The sequence below is a fragment of the Salvelinus fontinalis genome, chromosome 9 (genome assembly GCF_029448725.1).
Source record: "Salvelinus fontinalis isolate EN_2023a chromosome 9, ASM2944872v1, whole genome shotgun sequence".
NCBI lineage: Eukaryota > Metazoa > Chordata > Actinopteri > Salmoniformes > Salmonidae > Salvelinus > Salvelinus fontinalis.
Genome location: NC_074673.1, coordinates 11,774,493 through 11,792,797, shown reverse-complemented (window position 1 = coordinate 11,792,797; position 18,305 = coordinate 11,774,493). Strand labels below are relative to the sequence as shown.

At 44.9% G+C, this 18,305-nt stretch overlaps 1 protein-coding gene across 1 annotated transcript in view; it reads right to left on the bottom strand.

Annotated features, from left to right (window-relative positions):
- lrriq1 (leucine-rich repeats and IQ motif containing 1) overlaps positions 1-18,305 on the bottom strand; it is a 53,742-nt gene that overhangs the window by 19,818 nt on the left and 15,619 nt on the right. Inside the window, exons 12-23 of the mRNA XM_055933417.1 lie at positions 16,356-16,483; positions 15,159-15,232; positions 13,518-13,611; positions 9,571-9,756; positions 7,475-7,990; positions 6,924-7,107; positions 6,043-6,168; positions 5,341-5,448; positions 4,449-4,582; positions 4,149-4,262; positions 3,872-3,960; positions 2,981-3,082 (exon numbers count right to left, since the gene is read on the bottom strand). Of these exons, the coding sequence (XP_055789392.1) occupies positions 2,981-3,082; positions 3,872-3,960; positions 4,149-4,262; positions 4,449-4,582; positions 5,341-5,448; positions 6,043-6,168; positions 6,924-7,107; positions 7,475-7,990; positions 9,571-9,756; positions 13,518-13,611; positions 15,159-15,232; positions 16,356-16,483 (1,855 nt within the window). The remainder of the gene's footprint in view (positions 1-2,980; positions 3,083-3,871; positions 3,961-4,148; positions 4,263-4,448; positions 4,583-5,340; positions 5,449-6,042; positions 6,169-6,923; positions 7,108-7,474; positions 7,991-9,570; positions 9,757-13,517; positions 13,612-15,158; positions 15,233-16,355; positions 16,484-18,305) is intronic.

The following is an 18,305-nucleotide window of genomic DNA, read 5'->3' as shown; positions in this document are numbered from 1 at the left end:
CTGCAGGAAGGGTACCACATGAGGGAGGAGGATGTCTTCCCTGTAACGCACAGCGTTGAGATTGCCTGCAATGACAACAAGCTCAGTCCGATGATGCTGTGACACCCCGCCCCAGACCATGACGGACCCTCCACCTCCAAATCGATCCCACTCCAGAGTACAGGCCTTGGTGTAACGCTCATTTCTTTGACAATAAATGCGAATCTGACTATCACCCCTGGTGAGATAAAACCGCGACTCGTCAGTGAAGAGCACTTTTGCCAGTCCTGTCTGGTCCAGCGACGGTGGGTTTGTGTCCATAGGCGACGTTGTTGCCAGTCATGTCTGGTGAGGACCTGCCTTACAACAGGCCTACAAGCCTACAGTCCAGCCTCTCTCAGCCTATTGTGCACAGTCTGAGAACTGATGGAGGGATTGTGCGTTCCTGGTGTAACTCGGGCAGTTGTTGTTGCCATCCTGTACCTGTCCCGCAGGTGTGATGTTCGGATGTACCGATCCTGTGCAGGTGTTGTTACACGTGGTCTGCCACTGCGAGTACGATCAGCTGTCCGTCCTGTCTCCCTGTAGCGTTGTCTTAGGCTTTTCACAGTATGGACATTGCAATTTATTGCCCTGGCCACATCTGCAGTCCTCATGCTTCCTTGCAGCTTGCCTAAGGCACGTTCACGCAGATAAGCAGGGACACTGGGCATCTTTCTTGTGGTGTTTTTCAGAGTCAGTAGAAAGGCCTCTTTAGTGTCCTAAGTTTTCGTAACTGTGACCTTAATTACCTACCGTATGTAAGCTGTTAGTGTCTTAACAACCTTTCAACAGGTGCATGTTCATTAATTGTTTATGGCTCATTGAACAAGCATGGGAAACAGTGTTTAAACCCTTTACAATGAAGATCTGTGAAGTTATTTCGATTTTTACGAATTATCTTTGAAGGACAGGGTCCTGAAGGACAGGGTTTAGACATTATATTTTAAATGTTGTCAGCATCATTTTATTTTCATACATTTGAGTGGAATGTCCTTTTAAAAACTCACCAGAACTGAGATTCTCAGGCCATCTACAGTATATAACAATTATCCGGGGGGGCGAGCTCACACTGCTACAACATTTTCCAGGGCCCTGGTCAAAAGTCAAAAGTAGTGCACTATATAGGAAATAAAGGGCCGTTTCAAACATAGCCTTGACTCCCCCGCTCCGACCTCCTACCCGTGCCCCTCCGCACCCCATCTCCCCCCTCCCCACCTCCTCATTGGGTTTCTGATCTGACTTAGGGGAACCCTGTAAAAAGCGTAACCCAAACCCACTGGGGTTCTGGACTGGAGCAGCTCCCGCTGCCTTTTTACAGGGGCCTGGGCTGGGCTGTTGGGCGGCTGGAGTAGAGGCGTGCTGGCCGGGGTCTGGCTCTAGGTCAGTGGGGTTTCTGGGTCTCTCTCCATCGGCTGGCTGGCCTGGGCTGGGTTGCCTCCCCTCTCCTCTGCCTCCCCTGATGCTGACCTGTGGAAAGCACCCCCTCAGATCCATCCCCATCCCCAGCTAGCGCCCCGGGCTCAGCCAGCCAGCCCAGCCGGAGCTCCCCGGCAGGGGCTAACGTTTCAGGCTTCGAGTCAAGCCCCTTCTGGAGGTGATTAGCCCCAAACCCATGACAGATTCTTTCCGAGATATCCGACGCGGCGTGTTTATTTTATCCAGGCTCTTTGTGTGGATGTGCTGGACATGAGTAACCCACTTGAAATGGGTATCGGCTTACATACCCGGAGAGAGGGGAGCAGGGCCGGGGAGCTGCCGCAAAGTGTTTCATGAAAGGAGGAGAAAATATTTCCCCTCTCTCTTTTTGGACCTATCTGTATTGTTAAAGTATATTGGCCTGGTCTGTGTGGGCAGATGGTGCATGGAGGGAGAGAGAAGTACATACAGAGTCTAGTCCACCCTGCCACCCCCCCTCCCATCTCCACTAACCACTTTTCTCCATACTTTTTACCAGCACCTTTTCTTCTCAACCCACTCACCACCAACCCACTAACCCCACCCCACCTCAACAAACCCACCCACCTCGCTTCGCTACCCCAACAAACCAACTCAACCATCTAGCCTCCCTTCCCAAACAAACCAACTCAACCATCTAGCCTCCCTTCCCAAACAAACCAACTCACCCATCTAGCCTCCCTTCCCAAACAAACCAACTCACCCACTTAGCCTCCCTTCCCAAACAAACCAACTCACCCACTTAGCCTCCCTTCCCCAAAAGACCAACTCACCCACCTAGCCTTGCTACCTTAACAAACCAACTCACCCACTTAACCTCCCTTCCCCAAAAGACCAACTCACCCACTTAACCTCCCTTCCCCAAAAGACCAACTCACCCTCCTAGCCTCACTACCCCAACAAACCCACCAACCAACCAACTCACCCAAACCAAGAGACTACTACTACCCCCCACAAAACTATTTATGTCTAAGACAAGAGGCCTTCAGTTTGTTCAGTCTGGAACCCCTCAGTGCCCTACCTCCCCAGTACTTAACTCAATTTCACACTTCAAGTCATCTACAAAGCCCTGCTGAAACACAATCATCTTGTTTATCATCCGTCATCCCAAACTACTTCATGTCCCACTATTTACCACCGTTCATGTGCCTTCAATTTGGTCACCGGTCCGTAATCTCTAAGCGTTTCTATTTAATACAGGAAGCAGTCGTACTTACTTCCTCCAGATAGTAAACGTCTCATATTGAAAGCACTAAAACACGCACATACATAAGCATGGCTCTATGAGCTGCAGTATACATTTGTGGGGGATTGAAGTATGCTGCATAAAGTACATTTTGATCCCCCAAAAAATACATACAAATTGTCACCATTTCATTTAAGGTTAACGAGGTAGCCTAAATGCATGGTAAAACACAGTACAGTTGGCTGGGCTAGGTTTGCCTCAGCTCAGTAATGTGATAAGACTATATTACTGTAGTGTCTAGTGTTGTCTGAGTCCTACCTTTAATGTAGTCTCTCCTCTCTGGAGAGGGCTTCTTTGGTGCTTCCATAGGGGCATGCTGGTTGCTATGGTTCCTGAAAAGGGCCAGGCGTACAGTTGGGTCTAGAAGAAAGAGAGAGACAGAGAGAGAGAATGAGAGAGAGAGAAAGAATGAGAGAGAAAGAGAGAGAAGGAGAGAAAGAGAGAGAGAGAGTCTAACATTAAACCCACAGCATCCAGACAAGAACCTTTGGGTTCTGGATAAACTCACAGCAGAGACCCTTCATGACATGCAGAGAGCCTAACACTATGCATTCACTACTTGGGCAGATGACAGTTGACACAAGCCTGTGTGGCAGACTGAGAGAAAGATAACTGGATCTAGTGCTCTGGTACTGTACAGTCATGCTCTAACAATCCTGATCAACGACCAGCCTCACTCTGTCTGTCTACTCTACTTGGGCGTGGCACTACTACCGACCCGACGACCGATGTTTGAGGTGAGGTCACATTTCGGTATAGCCGCGGTAACCCATGCAGAGTAATGAAAACCGTCTCCGGGACGATGGCACGGAGAGAGCGTCTGGTTGGTTGGAACTAAGGGAAGGGAAAGTCACCAGTTGGTTTGGTTAATTTCCTGTAAGGGCTCTCTGACTAGGGCCAATAGGAGATGACAGGGCCAGACCTCTGTTACCTCTGCTGTCTGTTACAGCTGATTAACATACACAAGGAGGAAAGGCTCAATGCTGCTAGCGTGGCAATATAGTTTAAAAAAATAGAGGAGAAAGGAGAGCCTAGACGAGGTAGGTTCTAGGGGGGTTTGGTTCAGTAGTAGTTGCTCAAGCCAGTTGAACATCTGTAAATAATAAATAGGTTCCAAATTTAAATAAACTTCAACTGATTTATGCAGACCCAATAGTTTTCTCTGCCTCTGCTTCTTAGACTTCATCTTCTGAGCTCTCTTCAGCATCATCAGAGCAGTGTGGCTGTCTCTGAACCCCCTGGGGAGACAATGACACACATGTCACACGCTGAATCTAAAACATCCTCACTACAACACTCACACATTGACAGTCACAAACAGCTTTTGTCCCATTAGGGTACAGCATACAGGACAGAGTTGGGGATTTTGTTCTAAATTTGGCAGAATAGGAACCAAAATATTCCCCCTCTTTGCAACTCTACTTACCACTCCTCCAGAATCTTCTCTGATCTCTCAGAAAGCCCATCGAGCCCTGACACAGAAGCAGGAGAACTCTCAGAAAGACCACTGAGCCCTGACGCAGAGACAGGAGATTTAGTTCTGAAATAAATTGGGAGGAAAAAACACACTCTCAATCTTGATCCTATTTGGAAACAATAGTTTATGAAGGCACTTTCATTGGTGATTAGTAAGGAAGCAAGCCTTCACTTGTGGCATCCATGTTGGCTTTGTGAGAACTACCTAGATGAAAATGTGTCGGCCATGACGGCTCAATCAGTATCCTACCTGCTGATACTGTCAAGGGAAACTCTATGCTCAGCAGGCTCTGCTCTCTCCCCACCCATCCAGGCCTGCTTGGGGTTCCACAGAAGAACAGGTGAGCTGGTCTGCTGGTTGGCATCTGGAAGATTCAGAGGACGCTGAAATACACAGTCAGAAGAGAGAAGGTTGTTATCATGTACTGTAGCATTATATCAAAGAAGAAACGTGTTCAGGTGTTCTTAATGTTTTGTAATGGTAAAAGGAGTGATAGTCAGCTAATCATGAAGAACAGACTACTGTTGACCCTGGCACTATGGGTGCAAGCCCAGTGCTTCCCCTAATTAACAGGAAATGTGAGGGTCGAACACCTAAAACACAACCTTGCAGAAGTTTGCCCTTTTCTAAATAGTCTAAATGAGAAAAGGAATTACAGAGTGTACATTAAGATCCAGCATTTCCATTCCCAGAAGACCCTAAAGTCAGAGTCACAACTTAAGTGATCTTAAAAACATTTGAAAAACCTCTCCCTCCTCTCTGTCGAAGTGGTAAATTGTTTAAATAGTTTATCCATCCTTTGGAGATCACGTTAGCTAGTGTTAAAACATTAAGGCCTGCCTGGCGTGGAGGCAGCTGCCCCCCTTCAGTGAGAGCCAAGCAGAGCGGCTAGCTAAGGTGATATAGAGTCCTGCCTGCAATGCTCATCCAAAGCAAAGAGCCAGGGAGAGATATCTAAGGAAAGAAAAAGGGCCCTGGCTCGTGTGAAAAATGACATCTGCTAATGCATAGGGTATTTCAGGCCTCCTAAAAGTAATTGTGTTTTTCAAGGTAATACATTTGAGGATTAATCAGTGAGAGTTGTGGTGGGTCCCGGAGGACTTTTTTCTTTTTTGGGGGTGGGGGTTCAGTGCTGTGTTACCTTTGGACCAAGCAGCTGGTCTGGGAATGGAGGAGAATGAAGGAGGGTTTTGGGAGGTGAATCGTCAGACAGCAGCGAAGTCATCATCCAGTCTCTCTCTAGTGCCATCTATTTACAAGCCAAAGGAGATGAGAATCACCTTTAGCGTGAAACAACAACATTAACAGACTACAGTACTGGACATCAATGTTTTTCTATTCCCTCCAAGGGTTTGGTGGTGAAGTGACTTCTTCAAAGTAAACAGCAGATCATCATGTGATAGAGGTTTTGTTTTGTTTAAATATTTGAGATGAGTGCTTCACGCATGCACGCACGCACACACGCGAACGAACACACACACACACACACACACACACACACACACACACACACACACACACACGACATAGACACATTCTCAAGTGGATGGCATTTGAAGAGGACAGAGGGCAAGTGAACTTGTGGATGATGAAAGAATAGCTAAAATGCCATTTATCATGTAGAATCTTCCAGTTTCCCCTGGCCTCAGTATAATGGGCAGTGTTCTTTAATAATCCTAATCCCCAGGGAATAGCCGAGTAGATGAGTGAGAGGAGTAGAGGAAAGGGGAAACGTGCCGGTCTCCATTTTTCTGGGGGGCAAGGTCAACTTGATAGGGGGTTTGAGGTTCAGACCAGTCAACCCAGAGAGAGTCAGTCTGTGAAGTTTGTACCTACTGCCTACCTCATCAAAGACAAATTCATCCACGTTCACCACCTCGAAGGCCTCGTGATCCGCGGGGTTGAAGCCCCGAGCCTGGGCCAGAGCAGCAGCCAGCCTCCTCCTCAGAGTGAAGCCTCTCCAAACCGCCTGGAGGAACGAAAGTACCAGAGGAAGAGCCATGAATCACAGACAAAGTTAAATATTGTGTGTTATCCCATTAGGAAGATAAAACATGTTAACCTCTGTTTAATTGCTGAGTGATCTGCTGTTTGAACTCTATGTGACTTGGGCACTAGGAGACAAATGGAGCGCCAGCAAGGGTTCTAAATCCTCAGAATTCCCAAAGGGATGACTTCACAAAGTGAGCGGTGCTGGAATCTGGAATCCTCACCGCTCCCACTACTGCAAAAGTCTGGAATTTGATTAATCATTTTATCCCCCCACTGCCAAAGACTCCTCAAGGGCCCATCAAGTATAGAGAGAGAGAGAGGGGAGAGAGGGATGGGAGAGGAGGAGAAAAGGGGAGAGAGAGGAGAGGGGACATTTCAAGAGAAGTGTCAGGTAGAATGTTTGATCTATTGAATCATACGATAACCAAATTAAGCCTCAATATCATATAAGATCTGGACATATGATGTTTTTATTATTAATAAAAAATATATATTCTCAGAAACATGTTACTGGACCTCTATGGCAAATGAGAAATTACATTTCTATAAAAACTGATGAACTCAAACTATCTATTTGTGGGATTGATCGAAGCAAGACAACGATTTCTGAGTAGACAGTCATGTATTTCCATAGAACCGATTGAAAAACCTGTCAGCATGGCCAGTCTAATAGTTATGATAAAGAGTTCCAGGAAGTCACTCGCAGCCCAGTTTCCTGTGACCCTGACTTACCTGGATGGCAGTTGCAGCATAATCTGGTTCCAAACGGCTGTGCTCTGACCCAGTATGGCCGGGTCCTGTGTCTACTCTTCCCCTCTCTCTTCCTCCTTGCCCCTCTCCTGGAGGTGGATGCAGCTGGATCCTCTGACGTCCTCTGTGTCCTCTCCAGTGGCGCTGGATCACTACAGCTGCCATGCTGTTCCGAAAAAAGACACAAAAAAAGATACATAATGATATCATACCCTCAATCTCTTTGACCATGGGTGCGTCTGAAATAGCACCCTATTCCCTATGGTACATAGGTTGCCATTTAGGACGCAGAACACACATTTATTTCTGTCCAAACATCTGGCTTGCAGAGACTCCAGAAGAGGAATCCAGCCTGTCTCGAACAAGCTTATATCAAAGATACAGCCCTCTTAATGATGACTGTGTGTCAGAGTGAATATGATGTTCAACATCGATCAACTGGAGGACACTCTAATGATGACAAATGCTCATTGGCAGAAACTAATAAAAGTAGAGAAACTATGAAAGAATTCATGAGTGAGAGAACACTTTACTTTTTGAGGTCCAGCTCGATGTGAGCTTTGGGGAAGGGTGAACTGCTGGGCTTGGCAGTGGCACGGGACGTTTTTTCCTCGGAGAAGGTAGAGCTGGAACTGGTGTAGCTAGCTGGCGTTGCTGGCTTCAACTCGGGCCTATTGGACACAGTCCCTAGACTGCTGAATGATCTGTATGCTGGGGGCTGAGGCTGGTTTTCACTGTTGTCATTGGCTGGGCTGATGAGGGGAACCACATGTGGCCAGGTGTTTGTGTTTCCACAGGACTTATTTTCAGGTTGCTTCCTGTTCATGACACTCGTGACACCACCATGTCTGTCCATACCCTCTACGTCAGACTTTTCGGCAGGGATCCTGCTAACCCTGGCGGTGTCACTCCTGTGACTGTCATCTTGTTTGTCGGTGATGCTGGTGTCTCCATATTCGTGAGCGTATCTGTGCTCCTCAGCCAGCTGTACAGCTTCATCATGGAGCTGGAGGGAGAGCCTCAGAGCATCCAGGGGAGGGAGAGCACCGCTGCGCACACACAAACACATGCACTCGTTCATATGAAGATCACATAAGTAGATTTTGGATGTCGTTCTAGGTTGTGTAACATACATTCCGTCCTCTCTCATACGAGGCCTACGAGATAAGCAATGGCTAACGTAGATACAAATGTCTGATGAATACCTACAAAAACAACAACACCTTTTTCATATTTGATCACCTAGTATCTGCATTGAAAAAATTGCTTACTTTTGGGCTGCAACAGGCTTGCCTTCACAGAGGGTCTATGGGTGTCAGTTCTGTAATCCCATATAATGTCTCTTTCATAGAGGGGATTAAGTTGGTACAAAGCCACCTCAATGGAAACTTAACGAGTCTATTAGCAACGCTTGGATGCGCTTCCCCCAATCTATCTAAGACCCTCAGGGCTACTCATGGCTACTGGGTACACAGTATACGACCATACACGGCCCACTAGCCCGAACAAGCCTTGCCTTCACAATGCCCCTGCTATTCAGCTAGAAGGGGGGTAAAGAGGGTGACCATATAGACAGTGACCTCGATTTCTCCTCCTCGTACCTGCCAGTTCACCACAGGGTCGAGGGGAAGGTGTATAACAGTAAAGGGAAACAGTGAATAGTCGGTAAGGGAGAAAATATGGTTTTGTATCTTAAAGTCCCATTTAAGGTTGCATAAATAATAATTTATGCTATTAAACAATGAAGTTGTGAGTGGAAGTCAAATACCTGCTGCCCTGGGGCTACTAGCTACAGCAGTTCAAGCACATGATGGAACTGGAATGATATATTTTAATGGAAACTAACTGGGATTCATTCAGAAAGGTACTTCGACCCCATTTACACTATGTGAAATGAGGACGGCAATGTAACACTGCAGAGATAGGCCTATTTTTGTGTTGAGTCCAATCTGTCAATAGACATAGAAACTTATAGAGAAAGTAAGGACATTTCAGATGAAATACCTTTAATTTCTCTCGGCAGTGTTGTAAAACTTTACACAGCAGGGTAAACCCCAGGATGTCTACATAATTTTACCAGCTTTACTAGACAGTCCTGAGCCACAGCCAGACTCTTCACCTCTCTAGACCTTGTCTGGCCCTGGGTCGAGACTTGAGCCAGGGGTTAACTGGCTGCGGTGGTCCCTGCCCTGCCCCCAGAAAGGCCCATTGTCCAACGCCCAGAGGGGGTGCATGGAGCATGGACAGGGGTGGAGAGGAGCGCACTGTGGTCCCACCCGAGCCATGGGACTCCTTGGTCTCACCCATACCACTAGACACCACTGCGTTTCATCTTTTGTGAAACATAATTATGGTGAGGTCAGAAAGATAAGCTGAGGGTTGACCACTGGTCTATATGTTGGTGGTCTTGTCTGTCTAGGGGTGTCCGTTAAGACTAGTGTCCTCAAGCTACTTACAAAAACAGCTAAACATTGCCTTTCAGCTTTGGACACCCTGTGTATCAGTTATGCTAATAATACTAATATGCAGGTTAGAGTTTGTCTGTATGATATTGCTATCCTACAGCATATGTGTAAGCTGAGCTGTCCAGCAGAAAAGCTGACAAGAGTCTGTAGTAAGCTGCATTAACCTGAGTTGTGCTGTGTGGCTGTGCTGCAGTGTGTGGAGCTGCTGGAGCTGTGCCTGACAGAAGGCTAGAAAGCTGTTCTGAGGCAGCAGGGCCAAGACTAGACCAGGACCAGGGAGCGCTGGAGAGGAGTCAACAGGCTGCCCGTCTATGGCCTGTAGACCCGGCACAGCCCTCTGCAGACTGGACCTGTGGAAGATAACATGGTGGGTTAATCAATAAAGATCATGGCTGGATGCTACAGAATACCACACTAGGGTTCATGCTACTTGGTAGCATTTCAAAAAGTCATGTCCTATACTCAAAAAAGTCTACAACTATTTAAGGTAACAATTGCAGTCAGTAAATGTATTTTAAAATACCAGCATGTAACTCCAATGTAATAAACACATAAGTTTTAGGCCCTGTCATGTAAAGTGCTCTCCATATTCTAAAACACTAAATTGATAAATGACCACCTAACACAATTACATATTCAACATTGTTAAAGTAGGAATTGTGAATGATCCTGGATTTGATTTTAACTCAAACTGATTATAAAAAATGTAAAGGGTCAACCCATTTTCTGAACTGACAAAGTTCAAATTGAATTGCCCCCAACTCGGATGTCTAAAGTGTAATATGATGTGCCAGTGGATAGCCTCAGCTTGTTGTATCCAATAGTTTGGCAGAGAAGTCCTTAGGCAGAGTAGATACACCTCCTTGAGAGAGCGAACAGGGATAAAATCCTAAAACGAGTTTGACATTTCAGGCCCAGCAGAATCAAAGCCATTTTCCTCCATGCGAAACAAGAAGTTTGGTTAGAGTCTTGATTTTCTCAAAGCAGAAGAATGTGATGACATGTTGAGCTGCAGATGAAAGACTTTGAGACTAAAGACTGGGCTTCAGGCTCTGGTTTTCTTTGTTTTTGTTGTTATTTTCCTTTTTTTCTCAACCACTAAAAGAGTGAGTGACTTAAGTTGTATCCAATGTATCCCAAATGGCACCCTATTCCCTATGTAGTGCACTGGTCGAAAGTAGTGCACTACATAGGGAATAGGGTGCCATTTGGGACGCACCTTAAGCTGAAGCAGCTGATGGTGGCCTGGCTGTGCTGTGAGGGGGATGGCTGCTGAGCTGTGTGTCTATGGGAGAGAGAGGTAACACCGGCCTGAGGCTAAGGATGTGCAAGCTGAGGAATCCCAAAAAATTTGCCAGCAGAGAAAATGGTCTCCAAAGCAAACTGCATGGCCAAATGTGGTCGATCGATACCAATGTGAAAATGTAGAAAGAAACACATTAGGAAACGCATACAGTATTACTGAGCCGTGACAATTTACAAATCGAGTAAATTTATACAGTATGAATGTTTTCTGTGATATGACAAATCTTTATCTGTAACTAATCTGTAATTATTAGTCTTTATGAAATGTTTAAATGTGAAAGTGTACTTATAAACAACAACTACTACTAACCTAAAGCAATTTATGTTCACAACAAATGTTTGGTTAGTATTTGCTTCTGGTCATTTTACCACAGGCGCTGTTGCTGTCAATATGAGCCTAAATCCAATACAAAATGTGCCAAAAGGATGGGAGCCTTTAGTTTAGTTTATCAACATCAGGCGTAAATCTGGCTTAAAATATCCTAAAGAATGATGGTGGGGCAAGAACCCGCTGAACTCCCTGTACTGTGCCACAAACATGACTCTAGGTCACTGGTTGTGCAGTCCACTGTCAGAGTAATGGGGTTTTGATGAGCCCCACCTCACCCCTCTCACACTCTCTCTCTCACTCACTCTCACACACACACACACACACACACACACACACACACACACACACACACACACACACACACACACACACACACACACACACACACACACACACACACAAACAAGGATTAGATTTCAGCCCTACAGGCTTGTCGTTTGGCTGACCGGACCCTCTTGTAACGAAGCATAACCCATAATAAAGCCTTGATCCTCACATGAGCTCATTGACGTGAGGTGGGCACACACAATGCCTTTCATGGTTAAATGTTTTTGGGTGGAAAAAAACATGCTTTGCAATTATGTGCCACTGGTTATTTGTGTTTAACGTACAAGGTTCAAATTAAAGAACTCAGGAAATTAGCTTAAAATATGTCAGAATGCTGAGCAATTTGACCTGCTTGGCTCATTTGAAAAAATGTATTTATTAAGTGGAGCCCAGAGCCATGGCCATGAAGCTCCTTCTCTCTCTAACAATACAATGTTCCCTCCTGGTCCTAGCTAGGCTCTCTAGCTGCGTCCTTCCCTCCATCCGTCTTTGTCTCTCTCCGGGTTGAACCTAACCCAACCTGGATCTATATATTTCATTTAGTGAAGACTTCCTTGAAAACACAGGCTCTTAAAAGAGGTCTGATTAATCAGGCAGAGTGCTATCTTCTTCCCCTGGCTCAGGGCTGCTGGAAGTGTATTTCTTAGCAATCTCCATTTGGTGCTTTAGTTTAGTCGGTGTTATCGCTGGACTGGGATGAAAGGGCCAGGGGGAGAGTGGGGAAATACAGGGTGCTAATTCCACTGTTGGCATTGGAGGTTAGGTAAAGTTCATTGGGAATATTTATTCTCCATTGAGGCTAACGGTGTGGCACCCCAGGTAATAGAAACCCATATGTCTGGGTGGGTGCTGACTGCCAAAATGTATGAAGATAGAATGCATAATGTGGTGTACAGTACTACTACTGGTTGATTAGAATAAATATTCAGATATACTGTAGAGGTTGAGAAAAAATAAGTGTGTTAATCATGGTTCTTTTAAGTGTTTGCTCAGTGGCACGTTTTTTACATGACTTGGGCGAAGAAAGGGTAGTAAGCTACTGGTATTATTAAATCCTGTCGTAACAGTTCTTGAGAGATCCAGGCATCATCTTTTAGGCTAATGCTATGACTAGACGGACCTTAAAATGTTTTAGAAAATATTTGTAATTTCACACTTCATAAAATATGCATGGTTTGTCGGTCATAAACTGTTAAGACCACTAATGACCATGTGTAATGCCGAAATGATGAAATCTAGCTAGGCTACCGGTAATTGAAGTTAAGTGCTCTAGCTAGCACACATTTTTCATATCAACTCATTTGGACCCCCCACTCAAATGTACATGAGGAAAATGTTTTGGCGCTGTAAGTGAATGAGCAAATTGACATTGAAAACTTAATAGATTTTTCCATTGAATAAATATTTCGGGAACTACTGACACTCAGTGCTACAGAGGTTGTGCGGTGCAGATATCGTTGGCACGTTGGCTAATCCAATAGCATTCTCAGATTGCTAGGCTAATCCTGGGATGTGGACAGGAAGCTCTTGTGTTCTGGTGGAATGTTTATTCTACCTTAGTCACCACAGCCAACATCCTCCTCAAGACTGGGCTTACGTTCTGCGACAGGAGGGATGATATGAAATGGCAGTGGCTTGGTATTCCCGTTGGTATGTAACCTAACTTCTCACATCTGCCCCAGCAGGGATATTCCAGAACAAAGCTAGAGAAGTTAATTGTGTCTGTCTGTCTCTCTACACAGCCATTTTAAAACCATTTTAATTACATTTTTCAACTAATCGTTGCAATGTTGATGACTGGGAATGTATTGTATGTACCACAGGAGGTTGGTGGCGCGTTAATTGGGGAGAACGACTCGTGGTAATGACTGGAGAGGAATTATTGGAATGGTATCAAATACATCAAACACATGGTCTCCAGGTGTTTGATGCCATTCCATTTGCTCCGTTACGGCCATTATTATGAGCCGTTCTCCCCTCAGCAGCCTCCACTGTTATGTACCTGTTATGATGCAGCGTCCAAGTACAGTGTTACCGTATAAGGTGGTGTGTGTATGACAACATTGCTTTCTACCACGTGCATGCAACCCAGGGCTTGTCGCTCATACATATTCACATATTTTGTGTTTCTCATTGGGCTTTCCCTACCTCCACATGGTCTCTTGCTGAAGGGGATTCCCAGTGAGATGGACCTCTCGAAGGAGTGGACATCCCTGCAGACTCTCACACAAGTTCTGCAGCTCTACAACAGTCAGGCAGAGCAGCAAAGGCCTGAGCTTATGGTTTTACATCGCACAGAGGCAGAGCAGCAGAGGCCTGAGCTTATGGTTTTACATCGCACAGAAGCAGAGCAGCAAAGGCCTGAGATTATGGTTTTACATCGCACAGAGGCAGAGCAGCAGAGGCCTGAGCTTATGGTTTTACATCGCACAGAGGCAGAGCAGCAGAGGCCTGAGCTTATGGTTTTACATCGCACAGAGGCAGAGCAGCAGAGGCCTGAGCTTATGGTTTTACATCGCACAGAGGCAGAGCAGCAGAGGCCTGAGCTTATGGTTTTACATCGCACAGAGGCAGAGCAGCAGAGGCCTGAGCTTATGGTTTTACATCGCACAGAAGCAGAGCAGCAAAGGCCTGAGATTATGGTTTTACATCGCACAGAGGCAGAGCAGCAGAGGCCTGAGCTTATGGTTTTACATCGCACAGAGGCAGAGCAGCAGAGGCCTGAACTTATGGTTTTACATCGCACAGAGGCAGAGCAGCAGAGGCCTGAGCTTATGGTTTTACATCGCACAGAGGCAGAGCAGCAGAGGCTTGAGCTTATGGTTTTACATTGCACAGAAGCAGAGCAGCAGAGGCCTGAGCTTATGGTTTTACATCGCACAGAAGCAGAGCAGCAAAGGCCTGAGCTTATGGTTTTACATCGCACAGAGGCAGAGCAGCAGAGGCCTGAGCTTATGGTTTTACATCGCACAGAAGCAGAGCAGCAAAGGCCTGAGCTTATGGTTTTACATCGCACAGAGGCAGAGCAGCAGAGGCCTGAGCTTATGGTTTTACATCGCACAGAGGCAGAGCAGCAGAGGCCTGAGCTTATGGTTTTACATCGCACAGAGGCAGAGCAGCAGAGGCCTGAGCTTATGGTTTTACATCGCACAGAGGCAGAGCAGCAGAGGCCTAAGCTTATGGTTTTACATCGCACAGAGGCAGAGCAGCAGAGGCCTGAGCTTATGGTTTTACATCGCACAGAGGCAGAGCAGCAGAGGCCTGAGCTTATGGTTTTACATCGCACAGAGGCAGAGCAGCAGAGGCCTGAGCTTATGGTTTTACATCGCACAGAGGCAGAGCAGCAGAGGCCTGAGCTTATGGTTTTACATCGCACAGAGGCAGAGCAGCAGAGGCCTGAGCTTATGGTTTTACATCGCACAGAGGCAGAGCAGCAGAGGCCTGAGCTTATGGTTTTCACTGTCTATATATCACTATCACTGGTACCTGATCTTGTTATGGAGACTGTATCTTTATCTACTGCTGGATCCCCTGACATTTACTGGATGGAGGTGCATCGCATTCCCCAGATGTGTGACATTATGCATATCGTAGACATAGGTATTACCATAAATCCACACTTAAAATGCTCCCTCCCACTCACATAGAGAGGCACAGAGCAGAATAATATGGATGGAATAGCATGAAACTACAGTATGTAAATGACATAAGAACATGACAACTGAAATATTTGGATCAAAAGTTTTTGGGACATCAAAAGTTACATTTTTAAAAGTAATAAACCATTACCTGAGAGGCAGTTGTCTCTGATGTCCAGCTTCTCCAGTGACACAAAATGACACAGTGATGGCAGATGGGTTATACTGCAAAACACAAATTAAGAAAATACATGTAATACACTGTAATGGAATACTGTAATTTATACAGTAATTTTAGGTATTATTAACAGTAAAAAAAGAACTTGTTACTTCAGCATACTGTATATTATAGTGCATTTTGGGAAAAGTGCTATATTTCGAATGGTAGTGTAATTCCACCCCACAGAAAACAGTATCTTTGGAGCGCCAAAAACCTTTTGACCATTAGTGGGTGAATGGTATTGCTGTTTCTGTCTCATTAACATATTTTGAGGCGTGCCTTGTAAGAGCCTATATTTGTTGCACCCATGAGTGAGAATGCTGTACCAATTTAACTCCTTGTAGGTTATAGTGCCCCGTGACATTTAAAATGTATAGGGGACAGATTTGAGTGGCATCAAGACCTAAAACCTAAATGGTTGAGCATTTTGCCATGTCCTTCAGGTCTGTTTTGCTCTGTAGTCGCTGCCAGTTTGGAAGCCTTTGTTAAGGCCTCTAGATGTGCAAATGATATTAAACACAAAATATTCATTAATGTACTGTAATGTGTAAACACTTTACCTAGCCCAATTACAGTAAAATACTGTGAAATGCAAACCCCTCATCTCAATGAATTTCAATCATTCATCAATTTATTCATTCCGATTACGATAGCATTTACTTTTTTACAGTATAATACAGTCAATTTTACACTATTGTACTGTGTATTATTACAGAGTACTTGCTTTGATACCGTATTTATATTATAGTGTGTGCACTGTAATTTGAAATAGCGAAATTTACTCGCCACCGAGCTGCCTGCAAGATACTGTTAAAATCATGGCAACCCCTTCACAGTGTATTTACCAATCATTCAGCAGCATTACATTGGTTTTCTTAAATCTTACAAATGTTATCACAAACACTGAATTACTTACATGTAGCTAGTACAATTTAAACTGGCCTAGTCATTGGCATTGGGTACACTGGATTTTTTTAAATCCTTTATTTAACCATAGAAGTCACATTGGGATTTACATATCCTTTTTTTTTTTAAGTGAGCCCAGGCCAAGAGAGCAGCATACATATAGTTACTCAACACAACATAAAACATAACAATGGCATCAGATGGAATGCCATGTGATGTTACCTGTTTTGGGCCCCAGAGAGGAGCTGCATCAGGGGGAGCCAGCAGGCTGTCAGGCCCTCCAGTGAGGAGATGCTGTTGTCCTCCAGATGGAGCTCCACCAGGAGAACCTGGTTCCTCAGACTGGGTAGCTGGGGGAAAGAGAATGGGGCAGGAGGGAGGTAGAGAGACCGACAGCGACAGCGAGAGAGATAAGGAGAGAGACACAGCGAGACATAGAGAAAGGTAAAGAAAGAAAGAAAGAAAGAAAGAAAGAAAGAAAGAAAGAAAGAAAAAAAGAAAGAAAGAAAGAAAGAAATAGAGAAAAAGAGAAAGAGAGAGTGATAGAGTGAGTTTACCTACAGTGGCAAGAAAAAGTAAGTGAACCCTTTGGAATTATCTGGATTTCTGCATAAATTAGTCATAAAATTTGATCTGATCTTCATCTTAGTCACAACAAGAGACAAACACAGTCTGCTTGAACTAATAACACACAAATTATTGTATTTTTCATGCCCATATCGAATACATAATTTAAACGTTCACAGTGTAGGTTGGAAAAAGTATGTGAACCCCTAGGCTAATGACTTTTTCAAAATATAATTGGAGTCAGGAGTCAGCTAACCTGGAGTCCAATCAATGAGACGAGATTGGAGATGTTGGTTAGAGCTGCCCTGTCCTATAAAAAACACTCACAAAATTTGAGTTTGCTATTCACAAGAAGCATTGCCTGATGTGAACCATGCCTCGAACAAAAGAGATCTCAGAAGACCTAAGATTAAGAATTTATGATTTGCATAAAGCTGGAAAGGGTTACAAAAGTATCTCTAAAAGCCTTGATGTTCATCCGTCCACAGTAAGACAAATTGTCAATAAATGGAGAAAGTTCAGCCCTGTTGCTACTTTCCCTAGGAGTGGCTGCCCTGCAAAGATGACTGCAAGAGCACAGTGCAGAATGCTCAATGAGGTTAAGAAGAATCCTAGAGTGTCAGCTAAAGACTTACAGAAATCTCTGGAACATGGTAACATCTCTGTTGACGAGTCTACAGTACGTAAAACACTAAACAAGAATGGTGTTCATGGGAGGACACCACGGAAGAAGCCACTGCTGTCCAAAAAAAACATTGGTGCACGTCTGAACACCTGGATGTTCTACAGCTCTTCTGGCAAAATATTCTGTGGACAGATGAAGTTGAGTTGTTTGGAAGGAACACACAACACTATTTGTGGAGAAAAAAATGGCACAGCACACCAACATCAAAACCTCATCCCAACTGTAAAGTATGGTGGAGGGAGCATCATGGTTTGGGGCTGCTTTGCTGCCTAAGGGCCTGGACAGCTTGCTATCATCAACGGAAAAATGAATTCCCAAGTTTATCAAGACATTTTGCAGGAGAATGTATTTAAATGATGATGTATTCAATATGGACATGAAAAATACAATAATTTGTGTGTTATTAGTTTAAGCAGACTGTGTTTGTCTATTGTTGTGACTTAGATGAAGATCAGATCAAATTTTATGACCAATTTATGCAGAAATCCAGATAATTCCAAAGGGTTCACATACTTTTTTTTGCAACAGTAACTACTAGTGCTGCTGACAGGTACTATTGGTGTTGCTGACAGGTACTATTGGTGCTGCTGACAGGTACTATTGGTGCTGCTGACAGGTACTATTGGTGCTGCTGACAGGTACTACTGGTGCTGCTGACAGGTACTATTGGTGTTGCTGACAGGTACTATTGGTGCTGCTGACAGGTACTATTGGTTCTGCTGACAGGTACTATTGGTGTTGCTGACAGGTACTACTGGTGTTGCTGACAGGTACTATTGGTGCTGCTGACAGGTACTATTGGTGTTGCTGACAGGTACTATTGGTGTTGCTGACAGGTACTATTGGTGTTGCTGACAGGTACTATTGGTGTTGCTGACAGGTACTATTGGTGCTGCTGACAGGTACTACTGGTGCTGCTG